The sequence below is a fragment of the Stenella coeruleoalba genome (assembly GCF_951394435.1).
Source record: "Stenella coeruleoalba genome assembly, chromosome: 5".
NCBI lineage: Eukaryota > Metazoa > Chordata > Mammalia > Artiodactyla > Delphinidae > Stenella > Stenella coeruleoalba.
Window position 1 is genome coordinate 85,519,493 of NC_137150.1, and position 20,340 is coordinate 85,539,832.

Genomic DNA, 20,340 nt, shown 5'->3' on the forward strand with positions numbered 1-20,340 from the left:
CCCACATCACAGAGCAAAGTATAGACGCATGAGATTAGAGCTGAAAGACCGTAGCTGGATGGGCCAAAAAATGTATGTCTCCGAATATGCTGGTGTATGCACACACACACACACACACACACACACACACACATCCTAAGAGTTTGATACACACTTAACGTTAAAAATAATTTTTTCTCATTACAATAGCAACATGTATTTCTTTCCTTCAGAAAGTACAAATAAGCTCATAGAAGAAAAAAAGATCCATCCTACTGCTGAAAAGATAATCTTTGTTAACACCTTCATTTAGATCCTTCCAGACCTTTTTCTCTATGTGTGGAGGTATATTTTTGCATGTAATCACATTGTACATAGCGTTTTCTAAACTGCTTTAGAAAACACCTTAATGTATGGTAAACAATTGCACACATCAACACATATTTATTTATTTACAACAGTGGATTCCAAACTGTCCCTAGGAAGTGTCTTATGAGGTACTTCTAGGAGCCTGGGAAGGAGGCCTTTATGGGAGGGCCCTGCGTTCTCCTTTGTACCCTTAACCACTACAATTCTGCTTTTACTGTTTTATATATTTGATTTCTGTGTTAAGATTTTGTGAGGGAAAAAGAATTCCACTGCCAAAATATTAGAAAACCACTGACTCATTGTGTGAATATATCATTTTCCATTTTCATGATTACAACAACAAAGGATCACTTTGTATCTGAATTTTTGTCCAAAGTCCTAGTAACATGAGACACCATGCTTTTACTGTGTCTATATGACAATACCGTGAAATTATTTTAATCTGTATTTTTTGAAGTGCTAATGAGATGGACAAGGTTCTATTTCATGGTCATTTGTGTCTGTGGCAGTCTTTCTTTGCAAATTTGAAATTTTAAAAACATAGCTGTAAATCCTTACTTTCTCCCTAATATACAGAACACACGCCTCTTCCATATCCCCCAGTTCAAGGAAACTCTGATTTTAAATATCCACTGCTCGCCCAGAACCCATCTCCCCACCCTCCCCTCTTGGTAATGATCTCCCTTCACTGACAACATAGGAGCTCCCTCATCGTTCTGTTACCGTACCCCAAACATAGCCATGTCTAAAGCTATCTTGATTTTTCTTCCTGGCTCAGAAGATAAAGGCTTGTTGATCTTTAAGACAACCCCTCTACCTGAGCTCTTGATCCCACCTTTGCTTGTCTCCTCTGGGATGATGCTCACAAACTTGGTTGAATGAATGGATCTTTCTTCATCAATTCTCTCACCTTTATCTCTTTAGTAGGTCCAGCTTCTCTCACTCTTTTGGCCCCATTTCTCTTACCCTGTTCAGGTGATGAAACCACTTTCTGTCTGTGATGGTCAGTTTTATGTGTCAACTTGACTAGGCTGGGGCACCCAGTTATTCAATCAAACATGAGTCTAGGTGTTGTTGTGAAGGCATTCTGTAGATGTGATTATCAACTACAACCAGCTGACTGTATGTAAAGGAGATTATCCTGGGTTATCTGGATGAGCCTAATCCAATCAGTTTAAAAGACCTTGAGAACAGAACTGTGGTTTCCCTGAGGACATGAAGGAGAAGAAATTCCATCTGTAGACTGCAGCTTCAGCTCCTGCCTGAGTTTCCAGACTGCCATTTACAACAGCCTGCCTTATGGACTTCAGACTTGACTATTCAACCCCTACAGGCATGCGAGCCAATTTCTTTTCAAAAGTATATATATATATATATATATATATATATATATATATATATATATCTCGCCTACTGGTTCTGTTTGACTGGTGGAACCCTAACTGATGCACTATCCTTAAAATTAGAACAAAACTATACCCTGCTTGATCCTACATCTCTCTGTTATCACATAAACTCGGCCTTCCCTTCTCATCTAAGCCGCTAAAAATGTTATCCTATATTCATCATCTCTACTCCCTCCCTTTGCAATTACCCTTTGAGCTACAGTCCCATTTATTCAACTGGCGAATTGGACATACTCTTGTGGGCAGCCCATGGGCAATCTCAAACTCAGTACATCAAAAGTTATCTCATTATTCCTATTATTTAGATGTATCTAAATTGGTTCTTCTTTTGGATGCCACATGTCACACTCAAGGCAAAAGTCTGGAAGTCATACTAGACATTTAAATACCTAAGTACCAGACATCTAAATAAGTCATACTGTCCATCTTCAGTGCCAGTGTTGGAATTCAGGCCTTCATTATCTCCTGCCTCAGCTTTTGTAACAGATTCCCTTAGGTCCCTTCCTCCAGTCTCATCTCCTTCAAACCTGTTCTCCAGAGTGCTCGTCCTCTGATGCAAGGTGCCCAAATTGCCCAGCCTAAATCTCAGTGACTCCTTTGTCACCTCCAGAAAGGGATCCCTAAAGCAGACCACCATCACAAGGAGCTTTTAAAAAACCCAGATTAGAGCCCTACTCAGACCTAATGAATAAGAATGTGCGAAGTGGGGCCTGAAAATTTTCTAAATATTTAAAAAAGACTATCCAGGTAATTGTGATCAGCCAGGTCTGGGAATCACCAGCCTTCAGGGTAAATCCAAATTCTGTCCCTGATCTGACACCACTACTCCCAGCATCATCCCTCAGAACACATCATGCTCCAGCAATACTGACTCAGCTAGGACTAATGATTCTTCCAACTCATGTTGTTTACCACCTCTCTGTCAGGAATGTCTTCTTCCCTTATCTGCCTGGGAAATTCCTACTCGTCCTTCAAAAACTCTATTCAAGCATCATCTAGTCTCTTATTTAGCCAGTAAATATTGACAAACTAGTAAGATTGTACACATTAACTATGTGCAGTTCTCTGTATATCAATTGTACCTCAACAAAGCTGTTAAAGCCTTATTGAGGTCTTACTACACACCAGGCTATGAGCTAAGCATTGTGATATAGAGATCAGTAAGCTACACTGGTAGTACTGCCTTCAGTCAGCTCACATGTCATTGGAGAAAGAGACATACAAATATACAAATGAATACAGTACAGTGAGGTAAATTCTGTGAGTCTGTGGTAGCCTGAATAATGCCCCCCCCCACAAGACAGCCACATCCTAATCACCCAAATCTATGAATATGTTTACTTACATTGCAAAACAGATTGTGTAGATATGATTAAGTTAAAGACTCTGAAATGAGGAGAGTATCCTGGGTTATTCTGGTGGGCTCAGTGTAATCACTAGGGTCCTTTTAAGATGAAGGCAGGCAGGAGGGTGAGAGAGAAAGAGAGGCTGGAGGGAGATTGGAAGATGCTGTGCTACTGACTTTGCAAATGGAGGATGGAGACATGAGCCAAGGAATGCAGGTGGCCTCTAGAAGCTGAAAAAAGCAAGAAAATGAATTCTCCACTAGAGCCTCCAGAAGGATCCAGCCCTGACAACTTTAGTCCAGTGAGATCCATTTTGGACTTCTAACCTCCAAAAATGTAATATAATAACTGTGTTGTTTTAAGTGACTATGTTTGTAGTAATTTGTTACAGCAGCAATAGGAGGCTAACACAGAGGCCAGCACAGGGCACTACGGGTGTACATAAAGTCGTCTCTACATCAAGCTATGGAGTGGGAATGGGATGCTCAGGAAGAATTACCTAGAGGTGATGACACCAGAGCTGAGGGAGATTGTGTTTCAGGGAAATGGCCCAGATAGAGAAATTAATATGTACAAAGGCACACACAGAGAGCATGCAAAGTGTTTCAGTGTGGCGTGGCTATTTGTATTAAACAGTAAAAATATCAACAATACGAATTCTGCTAACAGTAAACATTGTTTGTATGCCAGACACTATTCTAAAGCACTTTTTAACTGTGAGCACTTTATAAGTTTGTATTATTATCTTCATTTTACCTGTAGGAACACTAAGATTTGGAGGAGTTAGGTAACCTTCCTGAGATCATAGAGCTAGTAAAGGGCAGATCTAGAATCAAAACCTTGCTGGTCCGTCTTCAAAACCCACTAACTGCCTCTCTAATACATTCGCGGGGGGCCTTAAGTAAGCTGGTATCAGGGTAGCTGAAGATAAATGAACTATTAGAAAGATATAAATGAGGTGAGGATCAGGAAAGCTTGGTATATCGTCTTGTTTTGGACACTGACAGAAGATGGGGTTGATGGAGAGTCAGACGGCCTCCAAGTTTCTATGATCGTGGTTTTGCTGCTGCTCCAGGTAGAGCCTTCCTTGACTAACTTAAATTACTTCTGCGTTACAAATGCACACTTTGCATAAGCCTCTTTATTTCATTTCTTCCTTTTCCGCTAATGGTTGAGGTGGAGATGGGGGCGTATGCACCAACTCAACTGCGGACCTCACTTTCCACATCTGTAAAATACCTTGAAGTAGCACCGAAACTGGTTGTGCTTCCGTGGGGAAGCATAAACACAAGGCGGATTCCTCGCCCCATTCCGAGATTCTGATTGAGTAGTACAGGGATGCGGTTCCCCCAAATTCTCCCAAGTAATTCTGATACGCGGCCAGGTATTAGTGACCAGGGGCTGGATGACTCTCTGGGTTCTTCAGGTTCACCGTACTTGGTCCACTATTTCGTGAAGGACCCGCCCCTTTCCCCTCCCGGGCCCCGCCCCCGCCCCACCCCTTGCCCTCTACCTTCCCCTGACGTCGGCTCATCGCCCCTCCTTCGGTCGCTCCACTGGGTCTCGCCCAGGTCCACCTTTCCCAGTCCCTCTCCTGCCTCCCAAGATGGCTGCGCTGCTGCCGGGCCCGCAGCCATGGAACCGCGTGAGGCTCCCTAAGGCGGGGAGCCGCAGCACAGTGACCGTACAGGACCCCGGCGCGGCGCTGGGTGAGTGAGGCGCCCGGCGAGGGGTGCAGGCTTTTCCGGAGGAGGCGTCAGGCAGGCGCACGTGCGCGGGGTGGGGGCGGGACTTCCGGAACCCGCGGGACGCTGCGCAGGGCCGCGACCGATAGAGGCTTGGGTCCTAGAGCTTGCTGAGGAATTTTGCAGGCATCGCCGTTCCTCGCTGGACCCATCGAGTCTACCGCAGGGCCTGGCTGGGGCCCAAGATCCAGCCCCGCACCGAAATGGGAAAGAGGACGGACGCAGCTAGCGTCAGGAAAAATTGCTGCTTGGGGACCCTGCGTTCACTCAGGCCACCAAGTGCTGTGGTTCCCCCTCAGTCTTTCTCGACCTCTGCCTCTGAGAGGCTGCGGGTCGTCACTCAAGCACTCTGCAGTTAAACCGCAATCTTTCTGGATCCCTCGTTTCTTATCTGTAAAATGGGGTTAGTTTTCCCTATCACCGGGTTGTTCGGAGGATCTAATGATGTCATTTAGGAGAGCGTGGTCTAAAGTGTTCTATCAAGGTATGGTGGCATTGCCGTTATTAGGCAGTAGGGCAGTACACGCTGGGCTCAGGAGCCAAATTGCCTGGGTTTGAATCCTGGCTCTTCTCTCTGCTGGAGCTGGGGTGAGGAGTGGGAAATGTCATTATTTAACCTTTCTGGGCTTAAGCGCATTTTCAAATGGGGATAAAAATAGTACTTGCCTCATAGAGCTGTTCTGATGAAAGAATTAACATTATAGGTAAAGCATTTGGAACAATGCCTGATACAGTAAATAAACACTCAAATGACAGCTGTTATTATTAAATACTTGTAACTTATCTAATCATCACATCCCCCTCCCCATCCATCCATCCTGCTCAGTTTACAGATTAATCTTACCCCTTCCTCTATTCAAAGATTCTTTAACAGGATTCTGTTAGGCGTGGAAATTCACCAAGTCTCCCCCCACCCCAAAGGCAGCCCATTCTGGCCTCAAATAGTTCGTATAGTAAGAAAGTTCTCCACATTGTGTGTAAGTCTTCCTTTGCGTTACTGCCACTTAGGATGCTACTGCTACCCTTAGAGCCATAGAGAACATATTTACTCCCATCTTCTGTTCACAGCTTTTTCAGACTAGGAGGCTGTTACCTTGTCTTACTAAATAAGCACCCCGTGTTCAGTCAGACATTCATTATGTAATATAATTTCCAGCTGTTATAGTGATTTCTCTTCTGAATATATTCTTAAAGTGGTAGAGAAGTATACAACACGTCCCACCTTTAAGGTACTCGAAGTGTTAAGTGTACACCAAATGACTGCAGAGTATTCGTATGAAAGATGATTAAGATCATGATAAAATGTGGTGTAAAGATGTACATTCTACTTTAACACATGTTCTCTTAATGATTTCCTGGACTTGATATCATCTGTCACTGTACGATCACTTCCTTCCTATGTCACTTCTCACATACTTGGAAACATTAATTATGTTCTTACAGGTGAGGCTGATTATGTTAATTTGTTCTTGATTTCTTTAAAACATAAGGAAATATGCTTCTTTCAGTGTATTTTTTATAGAATATACTTAATGTAGAAATGCATATTAAGTCTTACAAAACATCTCTGCTTTAGACCTTTGCATTGCAGCTGTAATTAAAGAATGCTGTCTCGTTACATTGTCACTGAAGAGCCAAATCTTAGATGCAGAAACAGATGTATTATGTGCAGTCCTTTACAGCAATCACAACAGAATGGGCCGCCACAAGCCCCATTTGGCCCTCAAACAGGTAAGGTGGGAGCCCTGTGTTTAATACTCAACATGTTTGAGTTGATGAAGATGGAGATCACACTGCCATTTAATATTTTGTAACTTAATCGCAGTAACTTACTTGTGATTTATAGGTCATCTTGCAATTGCATGTGGGCTTTTTTTTTTTTCTTCCCCTGAAAGCATTTCAAAAAACAATTTAAAAAGGAACTATGTTGCATTCTTTCCCAGTCTTGTTTCTAGTAGGTAGGTAATTTTTTGTTTTTATGTTTACTTTTTATTTATTTATCTTATTATAGGTAATTTTTATGAAAAATTTTCTTCATTATATGCAATCTATAATAAAGTACCATGTCTCTGCCTAGTTTAAAGATTGAGTACTTTGATCAAGACAGAGTTTTGGATTAAGAAACAATTTTCCTGACCATAATCAAAATCCCAAAATCATAAAAAGAACAAAGTTGCAGTCTATTTATTGTGGGGTATGTAATCTAATCGGTAATATATTGAATGAGTATATAACAAGTTGTGTAAAGTGGTTTTGTGTAACTTTTGGAGTTAAAGACAAAATTGGGCCCTCAAGCTCAGGGACTACACCACAGAGTAGAGCCTCCTAACCTGAGTTCCTTATGTGTCCATTCATTCATTCATTCAATTAATTCTCCAAGTATTTTTGAAACTTTCTATGTGCCAGGCACTGTGCTTCGTGCTAGGTGTACAGGATGAAAAAGACAGACATAGTCTCTAACCTTACAGATTCATGCTCTCTGGTTAGTTTTCCACTCCCATTACTTAAGGCAAAAAAGATGAAGATTTTTTCATCAAAGAAAGATTTGGGATCGTGGTCTTTCTTAAGTTTTCTTCTCTGGGGCAGCTTTTATCTCCTTCTGAGTCTTTAACGCCAAAACCAAACTTACCATCTCAGATCTAACATACGTATTTCTCCTCCCGGCTTCCAAGTTGCGAATAATTATCCGGTCAGAAAAATTTGGTGTTCTGTTTTCTCTGCTTCTTTCTTTTACGTAGCTCTCCTATCCGGCCAACTGATCAGTCAAAACTTTCTCTGCATCTAGTCCCTTTTTAGTTCTGGCTGCCATTTCTTTTTTCTGACCTTGTCAGTTGTTAGTTGTCTTGCAATTCTGACTGATCTTTCATCTTCCAGTCTTTCCTCCACTCTGGCATATTCATGTGTACCAAAGCCAGGTTAATCATCCTAAAACACAGCTTTAAGTTTTAATATTTCTCCACTGTCTCCTGAATAAAGAGGAAGCCTCTTAGGTTAACTTACAAGATCCCCCGTGATCTGGCCTCTTCAGTTTTCCTTAGCTCAGGCTTCTCTCTGGTCTTCATCTTCATATATTTTGTATTTCAGATGGCCTGAACTCTTCGTGAGTCCTCCTACTCACCACATTCGTTCCCTCCTCTGAGCCTTTGCTCACCTGGTCCTGTATGTTTACAATGCCCAATCCCTCTATCACTTGATCCCTTATGTCTGTGGCACTTACAGACTGTTGAAATTTAGTACTTAATAATTTACTGTCTTGTTTTAATAGTTTCACTATTAGAAATCATGTTGCTTCAGAAAAAATAAAATCTTGAGAATAATCTTATACTTACCTTGGTCCCCTTTATAGCATCAAGCACATCCTGGCATGTAGTACAATAAATTCTTAGTCATAACCTGATTTGAAGAATTTATTTGGCTGGATAAATTTCAAATTTTTAACCAGAAGCAATTGCTTTGGGCTATGGGTTTCTTTACCCTTAAAAAAAGGCATTCTTTGGTATTGAGTGTATTTCCATACTTTGAAATTTTGTATTTCTTTGTTTTCCTGGTCACATCAGTGGCTTTGTCTGTGTCACACATGAGCTGCTCTTCCCCTTTCAGGTTGAACAATGTTTAAAACGCTTGAAAAACATGAATTTGGAAGGTTCAATTCAAGATCTCTCTGAGTCATTTTCTTCTAAGTAAGTGGTCCAGTTGCTTTGTAATGGGCTTTTTGGTGGGCTGGAAACCCAGTGTCTTGCTGTGATCTCGCTTTAGACTTGCTTCACTTATTGTTAGAATATAAACAATTATACCTTAGCTGTACAAATTTTGTTTCAATAAAAGGCCCCTGGTATTCTGTGGTAATCTCCCTCTCTCGGCCAGTGGGAGGAAATGATGTGACATTGAAATCTGGGTCATGGTAGATTATTTTGAAACATAAGTGTCAGTCAACTTCAGTGAGTCATTATTAAACATAACTACCTCAAATTGAGCTTAAAGCAAGTCTGCACTTGAAAACTGCTATATAAGTGCTTTATATTTAAGAATGAAAGTAATGTACTTTTCTATTTTTGCCAAGTGAAAATCAGCCTGTAAATACCAAAGCATGTGTCATCCCTAGCCAACCAGTGGTGGAACTGGTGTTGATGAAGATTTTGGGAGCCTGCAAGTTGCTACTTCGCTTGTTGGACTGTTGCTGCAAGACATTTCTGTATCCTTGAATCAACTAAAGTACCTTCTTCTGAATTGGAATTGTTGGGATATATTTAATAGTATTTCTATTTGAAAGCTAGGGAGTCTGTAGGAGTTATAACTTATGGGAATTCTTAAAATTTTGCTCTTTGGCTTCCTTTTCCTGGGATTTGCCTGATATAGCCATTGCCAGAGACTTCTGTCTCTACCTAGTATGTATTATCCTAAGGGCACTGACTGTTAGAAATTCTTAATCTTAGAAACTAAATTTATATGAGACCTCTAGCAGAGTGTGTATTACTTTATTTTTCCTCTAGCAGAGTGTATATTACTTTATTTTTAAGCTTCCGTGACTTAAATAGAACATGTTTTAAGGTTTTAGTTCCTTCAAGAAAATTCTTTCTACTTCCAGTCTGTTTTTTTCATAAATGTAACTTAAAGAAACCTAAATTCCTTTGATTCTGTTTTCCAATTTTAACTTGATTCTCCAGCTTGACTGTGAAACATCTAGGTTTGCAAGAATTCATTATTTTAAACCTTGTGATGGTTGGGCTGGTGAGCAGGTTATGGTATGTATGTATGTACCTTTGAAATCCTTCATTTCTCTAACTCAGACTAAGTTTCTTAGTAGTAGTTTTCATATTTGCTTTCCCATGGGATGCTGAAGGTGCAGGAATTCTGTTTCTTCATTTGATCAGAGTTTATTTGGGGTAGATTGGGAAGCTAAGTGTTGATGGTTATGTCAAAGGATTAGGCTTTGAATCTGAATCCATGAGATCACCTCAACACTAAACAACTAAGCAAATGAATTCCTAGGATTAGCAGCTGGAATTTAAAAAAAAAAAAGGGTTCCTCTAATCATTCAGCAGCTGGGCCATTTAAAATGAAGGTGTTCCTGAGCAGTCTGTATCATTTGTTTCTGCCATTAGGTTTCTAACTTTTAATGGCAATTACCTTCCTTATGTTTTCTAGATTCCTTTCTTCCACCTGAACCACCACTGCTTTTTGAGCCATAGTTAGTTGATGTAAAGAACACTGATAATACTAGTTGCAAACCAAAGAGCCCTTCCTTTGCATCTCACAATATATATTATGAAACTTATTTGATGGATAATTGGATTCAAAATCTGCCCATATTTATAAGGAGAACTGTTTTGGGCCATTTTAAACAATTGGTTTGATAAGCTCTAATTTGAATGAAAGCCAAAAAAAAGAGAGAAAATTCTCTCTAAACCTTGCTTTGATATCTTAACCTGGATATCTCAAGTACTATTTCCAATCATCTTATTTTTTATTCTGCTTGTTTTTAGTACTAACAGTGTTAGAATTACTAATTGTATTATTTTAAAATATCAAACCTTCATTATTCCTATAATGAAAATAGCTTTGATTTTTGCTGATTATAATAATAATACATGGTTATTTTAAGAAACTTTTAAAAATAGAAAAAATGCAAAGAACCTGAAATTTGCCTAAAATCTCATCATCTAGATAAAACCACACTTAAGATTTTGAGGCACATCTTTTGAGATATCTCTCCATGTAGTACTTTATTTGGTTTTATATAGCATTTTGTACTTGCATTTTTCTGTTTAGGCTGGACTAATCTAGCTCTTTGCAAGTGTCCGCTTGAGCGTTTTTTTAATCTATAGTGGCAGATTCACAGGCATTATTTTCAGCTTTGACTCTCTTATTATTTTTTTTTTACTTTTTTTACTTTTTTTTGTGGTACGCGGGTCTCTCACTGTTGTGGCCTCTCCCGTTGTGGAGCACAGGCTCCAGACGCACAGGCTCAGCGGCCATGGCTCACGGGCCCAGCCGCTCCGCGGCATGCGGGATCTTCCCGGACCGGGGCACGAACCCATGTCCCCTGCATCGGCAGGCGGACTCTCAACCACTGCGCCACCAGGGAAGCCCTGACTCTCTTATTATTATGTAATCTGCAAATGATAATTACTAGCTAATTCATGAGATCCTTCTTCTTTCTCTAGGGTTCTCTATAAAGATGTTTTAAAAAGGCTGGTTTCTTTATATGAGCCATTGTTTGGATTACTTCAAGAGGTCTCCAGGATTCAACCATTGCCTTACTTCAAAGGTTTTACCTTTCCTTCTGATATTGCTGAATTTTTAGGAGAGCCCTACTTTGAAATCTTTAAGAAAAAAATGCCTACAGCTTTTGCAGCTAAAGGAGTAACTAAACTGCTAAATAAACTATTTTTAACAAAAGAGCAATCACAGAGGTCCAGTGAAGAAACATTACTTAGAATTTCCAAAAAAGCTAAACAAATGAAGATCAATACTCAGAATAATGTGGATCTTGGACAGCCAGTAAAGAATAAGAAAATCTTAAAAGGTAATTTGCTTTGATATGGCACATACTCTAAAAAAACAAACAAAAAAACTTTTGAAATTACAATGTAGTCATGCATTGTGTAGGAAGAAATTCAGCATCTTCTTAATTTTAACTCTGATTATTCTTAGAGAGGTATGTTAATACCTGTGTTTTCTCAGCTTGAGCATATAAAGTTGTTTCTGTTGTTGCTTCATAGTTCTTTGCTTGCTTAATTCCCTTTGTTTCTCTTGTAGTAATCTGGCAAGAAATGTAGTCATGCACATAAGAATTTGTTGATTTAAAAATAGTATGCCTAAGTTTTTGTATCTGTGATCTTTCCATCTTCACAGAAAAGTCATCAGAATTTGACGTGAGGGCTTTCTGCAAACAGCTGAAACACAGAGCTATTCAGGTTTGTCTGGCTTATTTTAATATAGCTTATGATTTCTGCTGATTTGTAGAGTAGATGCCACTTACCAATGGCAGGGACTGAATCTTCTGTTTTTATCCCCAACTCTAAGAGTAGTGCCATCTTAGTTCTCAGTGTGTGTTTCTGAATGAATAGAGGCATTCCCAAGGGATTTGAGTGCATGTAGTTAATTCAGTTAATACGGTGCCTTCAGAAACATTTTACTAAGAGTTTTGCTAGAATTTTAAAGTTATCCTAGGATCCATCATAGGAGTGGATTGTACTGCAGCTTAAGAGTATGGGCTTTACAATCAGACAGAAGTGGTTTGAGTCCTGGCTTTGGTTTGTACTGCTCTGTGACTTATGTAAGTTTCTTGGCCTGTCCATACCTCTGTTTCTAATAACAGTATGTACCTCATAGGGTTGTGCCAGTTTTAGTTCATGTAAAGTGTTCAGCACAGAGTCTAAAGTGTGGTAAGCATTTAATTGGTGTTAGATATTGTTACCGACTTTCATCGTCATTATCGTCATCCTCATCCTTTGTCATGAGGCTTCTATTTCTTTCTTCCTGTCAGCATTCAAGCTTTAACCTGATTCCTCTCCTTGGCCAGTGTCTGCAAATTCTGTTTGTTCTGGACCTGACATGGATAAGTACATCAATGTCATCCTCTTTCATCAGTAACTTCTTGACTTCTTTTACCCTTTCTCTTTTCAAAACTGTTTTCTTCTGGTTTCCTTCATGGGTTATTTTTTCCATTCAAGAATTCTTAATCATTTCTAATGAGTCAGTGCTTTCTTGAAGGCTTACAAGGATTCCAGTTTGCATTTATATTTTGTCCGATTCACAAGTTCCAGAGGAAGATATGATCATCATCACACTTACGTTGCATTTACTCTTTGCCAGGCATTGTTCAAAACACTTTATATGTGTTAACTCATATAATCCTTGCAAAAGCCCTGTGAGGTAGGTGCTATTATTACTGTTGCCATATTTCAGATGAGAAAATTAAGGCACAGAAAGGACAAGAAATTTGCACAGGCCACACAGCAGATATGGGGCAGAACTGGGATTTGAATGCAGGCAGTTTGGTTTCATAGTCTTTGTCCTTTATCTTTACACCAGTCCTCCAAATAGTTTTCGTCAGCTCTCTCTCTTAATAACTACGGCTCTCTGTGACTCTTGAAACTTTCTGCAGTCCGTCCACCTGTTCCTAGGTGAGCTGTTTCCAGCATGACCAATGACTACCATATTTTTAGCATTTAGCACCAATATGCTTATCTTACTTTTAGGTCAAACTTTTATGGATCACCAACACAAAGTGTTGATAGGTCTCTGCTTTCATATTTTCTACTACTTTATGTTCTTGAGAGTGAGAAATTTGGAAGAAGGTAAGTTTTGAACAGAGGATGGAAGCAGACCTACTAGGTGGCATATTTCAATAAACAGTAAAAGTTGATAAAATTCAAACTTGACTTGATATAGAAAGATGAGGTTGAAGAGACCAAAGGTGCCACATCAAAAGATGGTTGGATTGGAGTTGGAAATGTTGCTCAGTTAAGCATTTTTAACATACATTCAGCAATCATCCCCATTCTCACATGTTTTCAATAACATTTATGACCCATCATTGAGGAGGGTGACTCAGGATATAGAAATAAATGAAAAACAAGTTGTGGTAGTCCAGTATTAGAGGAAGAGGGCTCTTCAGTGATTTTTTTCCCACTAGATAGGCTTTGACCAATACTTAATCACGTGGAGTTTTATTCGTATGTATAGGTTAAATAAATAGATATGTATGCAAATATTTATATTGTCACCTGTATACAGCTGAATTTAGCTATAGATGGGATCTGCTGTAGCACAGAGGGGAAAATATCTTGTGTTAGGAGCAGTGAATAAAAACATTTTTAAGAAAAAGGAAGGGAATTCCCTGGCCATCCAGTGGTTAGGACTCTGCGCTTCCACCGCAGGGGGCACGAGTTCAATCCCTGGTTGGGGAACTAAGATCCCACAAGCCGAGTGGCAAAAAAAAAAAAAAAAAAAAAAAAAGAAAGGAAAGCATAGTGGGCTGAAAAAACTGTTTTTCCTTCTTTTAAAAAGACATATTTTCAAATTTTTATAGTCTGTGAGTCAGCTTCTCTCTGTTGTTATGTAAGTCAGTAACAAATCCAATATATTTTTCTCATCGTTCCATATTTCAGGCGAACAGTTTTGAGTTTAAATGTTCTCAATCCAAACTAAAGGCAACCAAACGTTCTTCTTGGAAAGCAATAGGAACTCCCTGTGTAAAAAGTCTTGTGCAAAGATTCCGAGAAACTGACACTTTCGTACAACTTTCTGAAGAGATCCAAATGGCAATTCTGTGGTGTAGGAGCAAAAAACTCAAGGCTCAGACCACCTTTCTGGGTAATAAACTTCTTAAAAGCAACCGGCTTAAACATGTGGAAGCTCAAGGCTATAGGTAGGTACATCACAAAAATTGTATTTCTTTACTTTTTCTATTATCATTTAGGGCAAAAGTATATATATTCAAGTTAGCCTTTTTAATGTCCAGTAGTCTAAAGTTGAGACCTACTTAAAGTACAGTTTTGTTAAACCTATTACAGTACAGTACTATATAGTCGATTGTGTTAGTTGGGTACCTAGGCTAACTTTGTTGGACTGACGAACAAATTGGACTTAAGAACATGCTCTCGGAATGGAACTCGTTTGTATGTAGGGGACTTACTCTATCTATTCAGGGCTTTATGATGGTTCCCGTGGGTGAATCACAGTCTAAAATTTGTTAAATTTTCTTTAAAAATTTATGGAAAAGATATTCCTATTTTAGTAAAAAATATATATTGATGGTTTTATAGCAAGTTTTCATTAAAAGCTGTTGGGGAAGTTAAGGGTTTTTACATTACATTCTAGAACTCAGCCTAAGATGGAGGTGTTCTGTTCAAGACTGCATGTAAAGTCAGAGGTAGATGAGGCAGAGATGATAATTAAAAGTTAATGCAGAGGGTAAGAAACTAGTAGTTATTTGATTAGACCATTATTTTGCACCCCACAAAAATATAGTGTCCTTTTATTCTGCCCTGGTTTGCTGTTTCAGTAATATATTTGTAGTACATTTGAATTTTATTTAATGTCCACAATAACTCTGTGAGGTAGGTAGTATTATTCATATTATATAGATGAGGAAATACAGGATTTTACTCAGGGTATTAGAGCTGGAGATCTAGAACTCAGTGCAGATCCTCTGATCCTTCTGTTTTCATTCTTCCTATTTCCATTTCAATTGGGAAGTACACCTACCCTCTCCTCAATTAAAGATTACTGCTTATGGTAAGACAAAATGGTTTGGAAACAGAGATCATGAATTACTACATTAAAATGGGCTTCCTCAAAGTTCTATATTTGTTTAAAAAGGAAGAGGGTAATGTAGGAGATACAGACTCATGCTAATCTTTTGCAGTCTATCACAAACAGGCAGTTAGCAGGGTACCAATGTACCTTGTGGCAGTGTACCCTATTCAGAAGCAAAACACCTAAAGTAACTGGCCATTTGAGTTCCAAATTCCCAAATTTGAAGATGATATATGAATCACAGTTAGGGTAGCTCAAGGCTGTCATTATGTCTATGCCAGGAGCCCTGTTTTCTCATTCTACATCAACTCCCTCTTCACTTTTATTCCTTTTTCTTTGTTCATTTCCTGCCGTAATATGAATCTGTTAATCCAGAAATGGGTTGATGCATCCTAGCAATTTTTCTATTTGTGATTCATCTTTTCCCCAGTTCCATTCCTATTATATTATGAACAGATAGCAATTATCGGGGAAGAGCTCTGGCACTAAAATATGGAGATATCTCACCATTCAGTTACCTTGCTACTTGTAGGAGCTACTTTACTTTGGAAACATAATGGGGACACATTTGCTCACAATCTAAATCAGAGGGAAGTTGTGCTCTGAAAACACAGACTTGGGTTGAAGCTCCTATTTCCTTATTTTTCCTTATGATTCTGGAGTTGTACACAGGCATAGGACTTATAAATATTTTTCAATTGGAAGTTGGTAAAAGGGAGACAAAAGTTTCTGAGAATGTTTTTCTGCATCTTAACAATCTCCAATTTTTCCTCTCTCTGTCTTAAAGTTTGCCAAAGAAACTAGAGTGCATAAAAACATCAATTTGCAACTGCCTTCTTCAAGGCTCAGGTAGCAAAACTTTGAAGAATCATCTGAGACGAAGATCACAGAATAAATTTTCATTGAAACGAAGGAAACCACAGAGAAAGTTGCAGTCGACTCTTTTAAAGGAAACCCAGCAGCCCCCTCAAGGGACTCAGAGCGCTACCGATATCATTAAAGGGAGACTCTCACACCCTACAGTTTGTACAACTGATCTCTACCCTAACAATAAGCAAGTGTTGAGTAGAAGAGTTTCAAGTCCTGTCATACAAACTAAGGAGAAACAAATTCATGAAACTCTTATAGAAAGCAATGAAAATGAAACTGATTCTTGGACAACGATGCAAATAAATAAACATAATACATCAGGAATCACTAAGGAGACAGACGACATTGATGATATTTTTGCTTTAATGGGAGTTTAGATGCTCATATGTGAGACTTTTAACTGGTTAACCAACTGCTCCAGTGTTCTGTTTTAAGTAGAACAGCTGAGATCTGGAAAGATCTGAAAGTACCATTTGTACTCAGAGGAGCTGCTTAAGTGCAACATTGTAGAGCAGTTCATTTTAGTTCAGTAAACGCTTGTCATAGCTTTGTGTCATTTAACTGACAAGTATTTGACTAACAGTCAATTTTTGACTTAATTAGGATCTGAATAATTAGGTTTGCAAAACCTACACTGTGCCTTAGTAGCAAGGAATCACCAAAAAGGTCACTTTAGCCTTAATGGCTCCATTGTAGCTAAGTGCTCTTCTGAACACCAAGGTTTGTAGCTTTTAACAGTTGTGCCCTCTTCTGTTAGAATTATCATAGAAGTTTTGCCACTATTACCAGGGAGTGGTCACAACCATTATTTCACTTCATTTGTTAACCTTACCACACAGGAGGGCATATTAAAATGCTTTTGGAGTTCCACAAAGTTTGTGGGGGCTTTTGTTTATTTATTTGGGTGCTAGTGACTGAGTCCAAATAAAATTTTTTTCAAAAAGGATGTAAAGTGACTTGTGGTTATACACAAAGTAGAAGGAGGCGAGAAAGATGAAAAGATAAAGCTAAGGAGACACAAAATCAACCAACCCAATGAGGCTAAAAATAAATTCATAATTTGGTGCTGATGTTGTCATCTGATTATTTGTATGTTGCTCATACAATTGCTCTGAGAAGGTAAATCTTACATATTTTCAAATAATGATGTGAAGTTTGAGGTATCTTTCAAATGTTCTAGTTTTCTAGAATTAGGTTAATAAGCTATTTGTTCAGCAGGTTATAGGCTTAAGTTTTCTGTTTATATACAGTAATTTATAGAAAAATGAAACAGTGCCCTAGTATATACTGCATCCTTCCTTTCCTCAGCCATCCTATTATTTTTTAGCATCCTTTTTTTTCTTTATCTGGCCTTGTTCTTTCCTCATCTGCTTTCTGTATATTTTCCCACTTACCTACAATACTGTATCAGAGGTTCTCAAACTGTAGGATGTTTTCAGAATCACTTGGTGGGTTATTTAAAAATGCAGGTTTTGAGTCCCTTCCAAAGAGATCGATAAATATGGTTAGGGGAGAGGACCAGAAGCCTGCATTTTTATTAAGGGGCTCAGGTGATTTTGATGCAAGTAGCCCAAAATGCAAAGTTAGATAAATGCTGGTTTAGCTTCCTTTTCTGAAGCCTTGCTAAATATCCTATTTAATTCAGAGTTCTTAATCAATCTCTAGTCACTTTTTATTGTTTATATTTCTCCTGGTTTCCTACAAGGTGGTAGAGCTACTTAGTGCTTTAAAACATGGACAATACCAAGGAAGTCTCATTCATGACAAGTCTAGAAATAGCCACCAGCTTCTAAGATTTAAGGTCAGGTCTTGCGTCTATTTTTATTTGCACATGCCTCCACTAGTCGTGTGGAGCTAGTAGGTTTCCCTGGGCTTAGGTCCCTCCCTTTAGTGGCATTATTGTCTAAGAATCATAAACTTTTACAGCCGGAAGAGACTTTGGAGGTCATCCTTCGCTGGAAAAAAACAGAGTAGTTCAGTGAATTGTCTAAGGTAAAACTGGATTAGACTATAAGCCTAGCATTTTTTTTCTACTTCATTAATGTTCCTTTGGAGTATGTTTCTTTATCTCCTCCTCCCATCTGACCCTTAAAATTCTGGGAATTACGTCCCATTGTTTATTTTTATTTCCATTTCTCTAGGAGGTGGGTCAAAAAGGATCTTGCTGTGAATTATGTCATAGTGTTCTGCCTATGTTTTCCTTAAGAGTTTGATACTGTCTGCCCTTACATTTAGGTGTATAATCCATTTTGAGTTTATTTCTGTGTATGGTGTCAGGGAGTGTTCTAATTTCATACTTTTACATGTACCTGTCCAGTTTTCCCAGCACCACTTACTGAAGAGGCTGTCCTTTCTCCACTGTATATTCTTGCCTCCTTTATCAAAGATAAGGTGACCATATGTGCGTGGGTTTATCTCTCGGCTTTCTATCCTGTTCCATTGATCTATATTTCTGTTTTTCTGCCAGTACTAAACTGTCTTGATTACTGTAGCTTTGTAGTATAGTCTGAAGTCAGGGAGCCTGATTCCTCCAGCTCCGTTTTTTGTTCTCAAGATTGCTTTGGCTATTCGGGGTCTTTTGTGTTTCCATACAAATTGTGAAATTTTTTGTTCTCGTTCTGAGAAAAATGCCAGTGGTAGTTTGATAGGGATTGCATTGAATCTGTAGATTGCTTTGGGTAGTAGAGTCATTTTCACAATGTGATTCTTCCAATCCAAGAACATGGTATATCTCTCCACCTGTTTGTATAATCTTTAATTTCTTTCATCAGTGTCTTATAATTTTCTGCATACAGGTCTTTTGTCCCTTAGGTAGGTTTATTCCTAGAAATTTTATTCTTTTTGTTGCAATGGTAAATGAGAGCATTTTCTTAACTTCACTTTCAGATTTCTCATCATTAGTGTATGGGAATGCAAGAGATTTCTGTGCATTAATTTTGTATCCTACTACTTTACCAAATTCATTGATTAGCTCTAGTAGCTTTCTGGTAGCGTCTTTACGATTCTCTAGGTATAGTATCATGTCATCTGCAAACAGTGACAGCTTTACTTCTGCTTTTCTGATTTGGATTCATTTCTTTTTTTTCTCTGATTGCTGTGGCTAAAACTTCCAAAACTATGTTGAATAAGAGTGGTGAGAGTGGACAACCTTGTCTTGTTCCTGATCTTAGTGGAAATGGTTTGTTTTTCACCATTGAGGACGATGTTGGCTGTGGGTTTGTCATATATGGCCTTTATTATGTTGAGGAAAGTTCCCTCTATGCCTACTTTCTGCAGAGTTTTAATCATAAATGGGTGTTGAATTTTGCTGAAAGCTTTCTCAGCATCTATTGAGATGATCATATGGTTTTTCCCCTTCAATTTGTTAATATGGTGTATCATGTTGACTGATTTGCGTATATTGAAGAATCCTTGCACTCCTGGAACAAACCCCACTTGATCATGGTGTATGATCCTTTTAATGTGCTGTTGGATTATGTTTGCTAGTATTTTGTTGAGGATTTTTGCATCTATGTTCATCAGGGATATTGGCCTGTAGTTTTCTTTCTTTGTGACATCTTTGTCTGGTTTCGGTATCAGGGTGATGGTGGCCTCATAGAATGAGTTTGGGAATGTTCCTCCCTCTGCTATATTTTAGAAGAGTTTGAGAAGGATAGGTGTTAGCTCTTCTCTAAATGTTTGATAGAATTCGCCTGTGAAGCTATCTGGTCCTGGGCTTTTGTTTGTTGCAAGATTTTTAATCACAGTTTCAATTCAGTGCCTGATTGGTCTGTTCATATTTTCTATTTCTTCCTGGTTCAGTCTCGGCAGGTTGTGCATTTCTAAGAATTTGTCCATTTCTTCCAGGTTGTCCATTTTATTGGCATAGAGTTGCTTGTAGTAATCTCTCATGTAGTAATCTCTCATGATCCATTTTATTGGCATAGAGTTGCTTGTAGTAATCGCTCATGATCCTTTGTATTTCTGCAGTGTCAGATCCTTTGTATTTCTGCAGTGTCTTTTTCATTTCTAATTCTATTGATTTGAGTCTTCTCCCTTTTTTTCTTGATGAGTCTGGCTAATGGTTTATCCATTTTATCTTCTCAAAGAACCAGCTTTTAGTTTTATTGATCTTTGCTATCGTTTCCTTCATTTCTTTTTCATTTATTTCTGATCTGATCTTTATGATTTCTTTCCTTCTACTAACTTCGGTGTTTTTTTGTTCTTCTTTCTCTAATTGCTTTAGGTGCAAGGTTAGGTTGTTTATTTGAGATGTTTCCTGTTTCTTAAGATAGGATTCTATTGCTGTAAAGTTCGCTCTTAGCACTGCTTTTGCTGCATCTCATAGGTTTTGGGTCGTCATGTCTCCATTGTCATTTG

General features: G+C 38.6%; 2 protein-coding genes across 9 annotated transcripts in view; one reads left to right on the plus strand and one right to left on the minus strand.

Annotated features, from left to right (window-relative positions):
- The window catches only part of GTPBP8 (GTP binding protein 8), a 222,995-nt gene that overhangs the window by 184,652 nt on the left and 18,003 nt on the right, over window positions 1–20,340 (minus strand). The window lies entirely within an intron of this gene.
- On the plus strand, window positions 4,620–18,770 carry RMP64 (ribonuclease MRP subunit p64). Of its 4 annotated transcripts, none has more exons than XM_079922400.1 (9): window positions 4,620–4,809; window positions 6,422–6,576; window positions 8,446–8,525; window positions 8,948–9,037; window positions 9,510–9,587; window positions 11,010–11,371; window positions 11,701–11,762; window positions 13,962–14,221; window positions 15,899–18,770. In XM_079922400.1, exons 1-9 carry the CDS (start codon window positions 4,707–4,709, stop codon window positions 16,356–16,358), a joined length of 1,650 nt encoding a protein of 549 aa, XP_079778526.1. In that variant the 5' UTR covers window positions 4,620–4,706; the 3' UTR covers window positions 16,359–18,770. The 4 variants fall into 4 exon arrangements, with proteins under 4 accessions (XP_079778526.1, XP_079778525.1, XP_079778527.1 ...); XM_079922399.1 differs by having other exon boundaries at window positions 8,906–9,037; window positions 15,899–18,769; XM_079922401.1 differs by having other exon boundaries at window positions 4,671–5,329; window positions 8,906–9,037; window positions 15,899–18,769.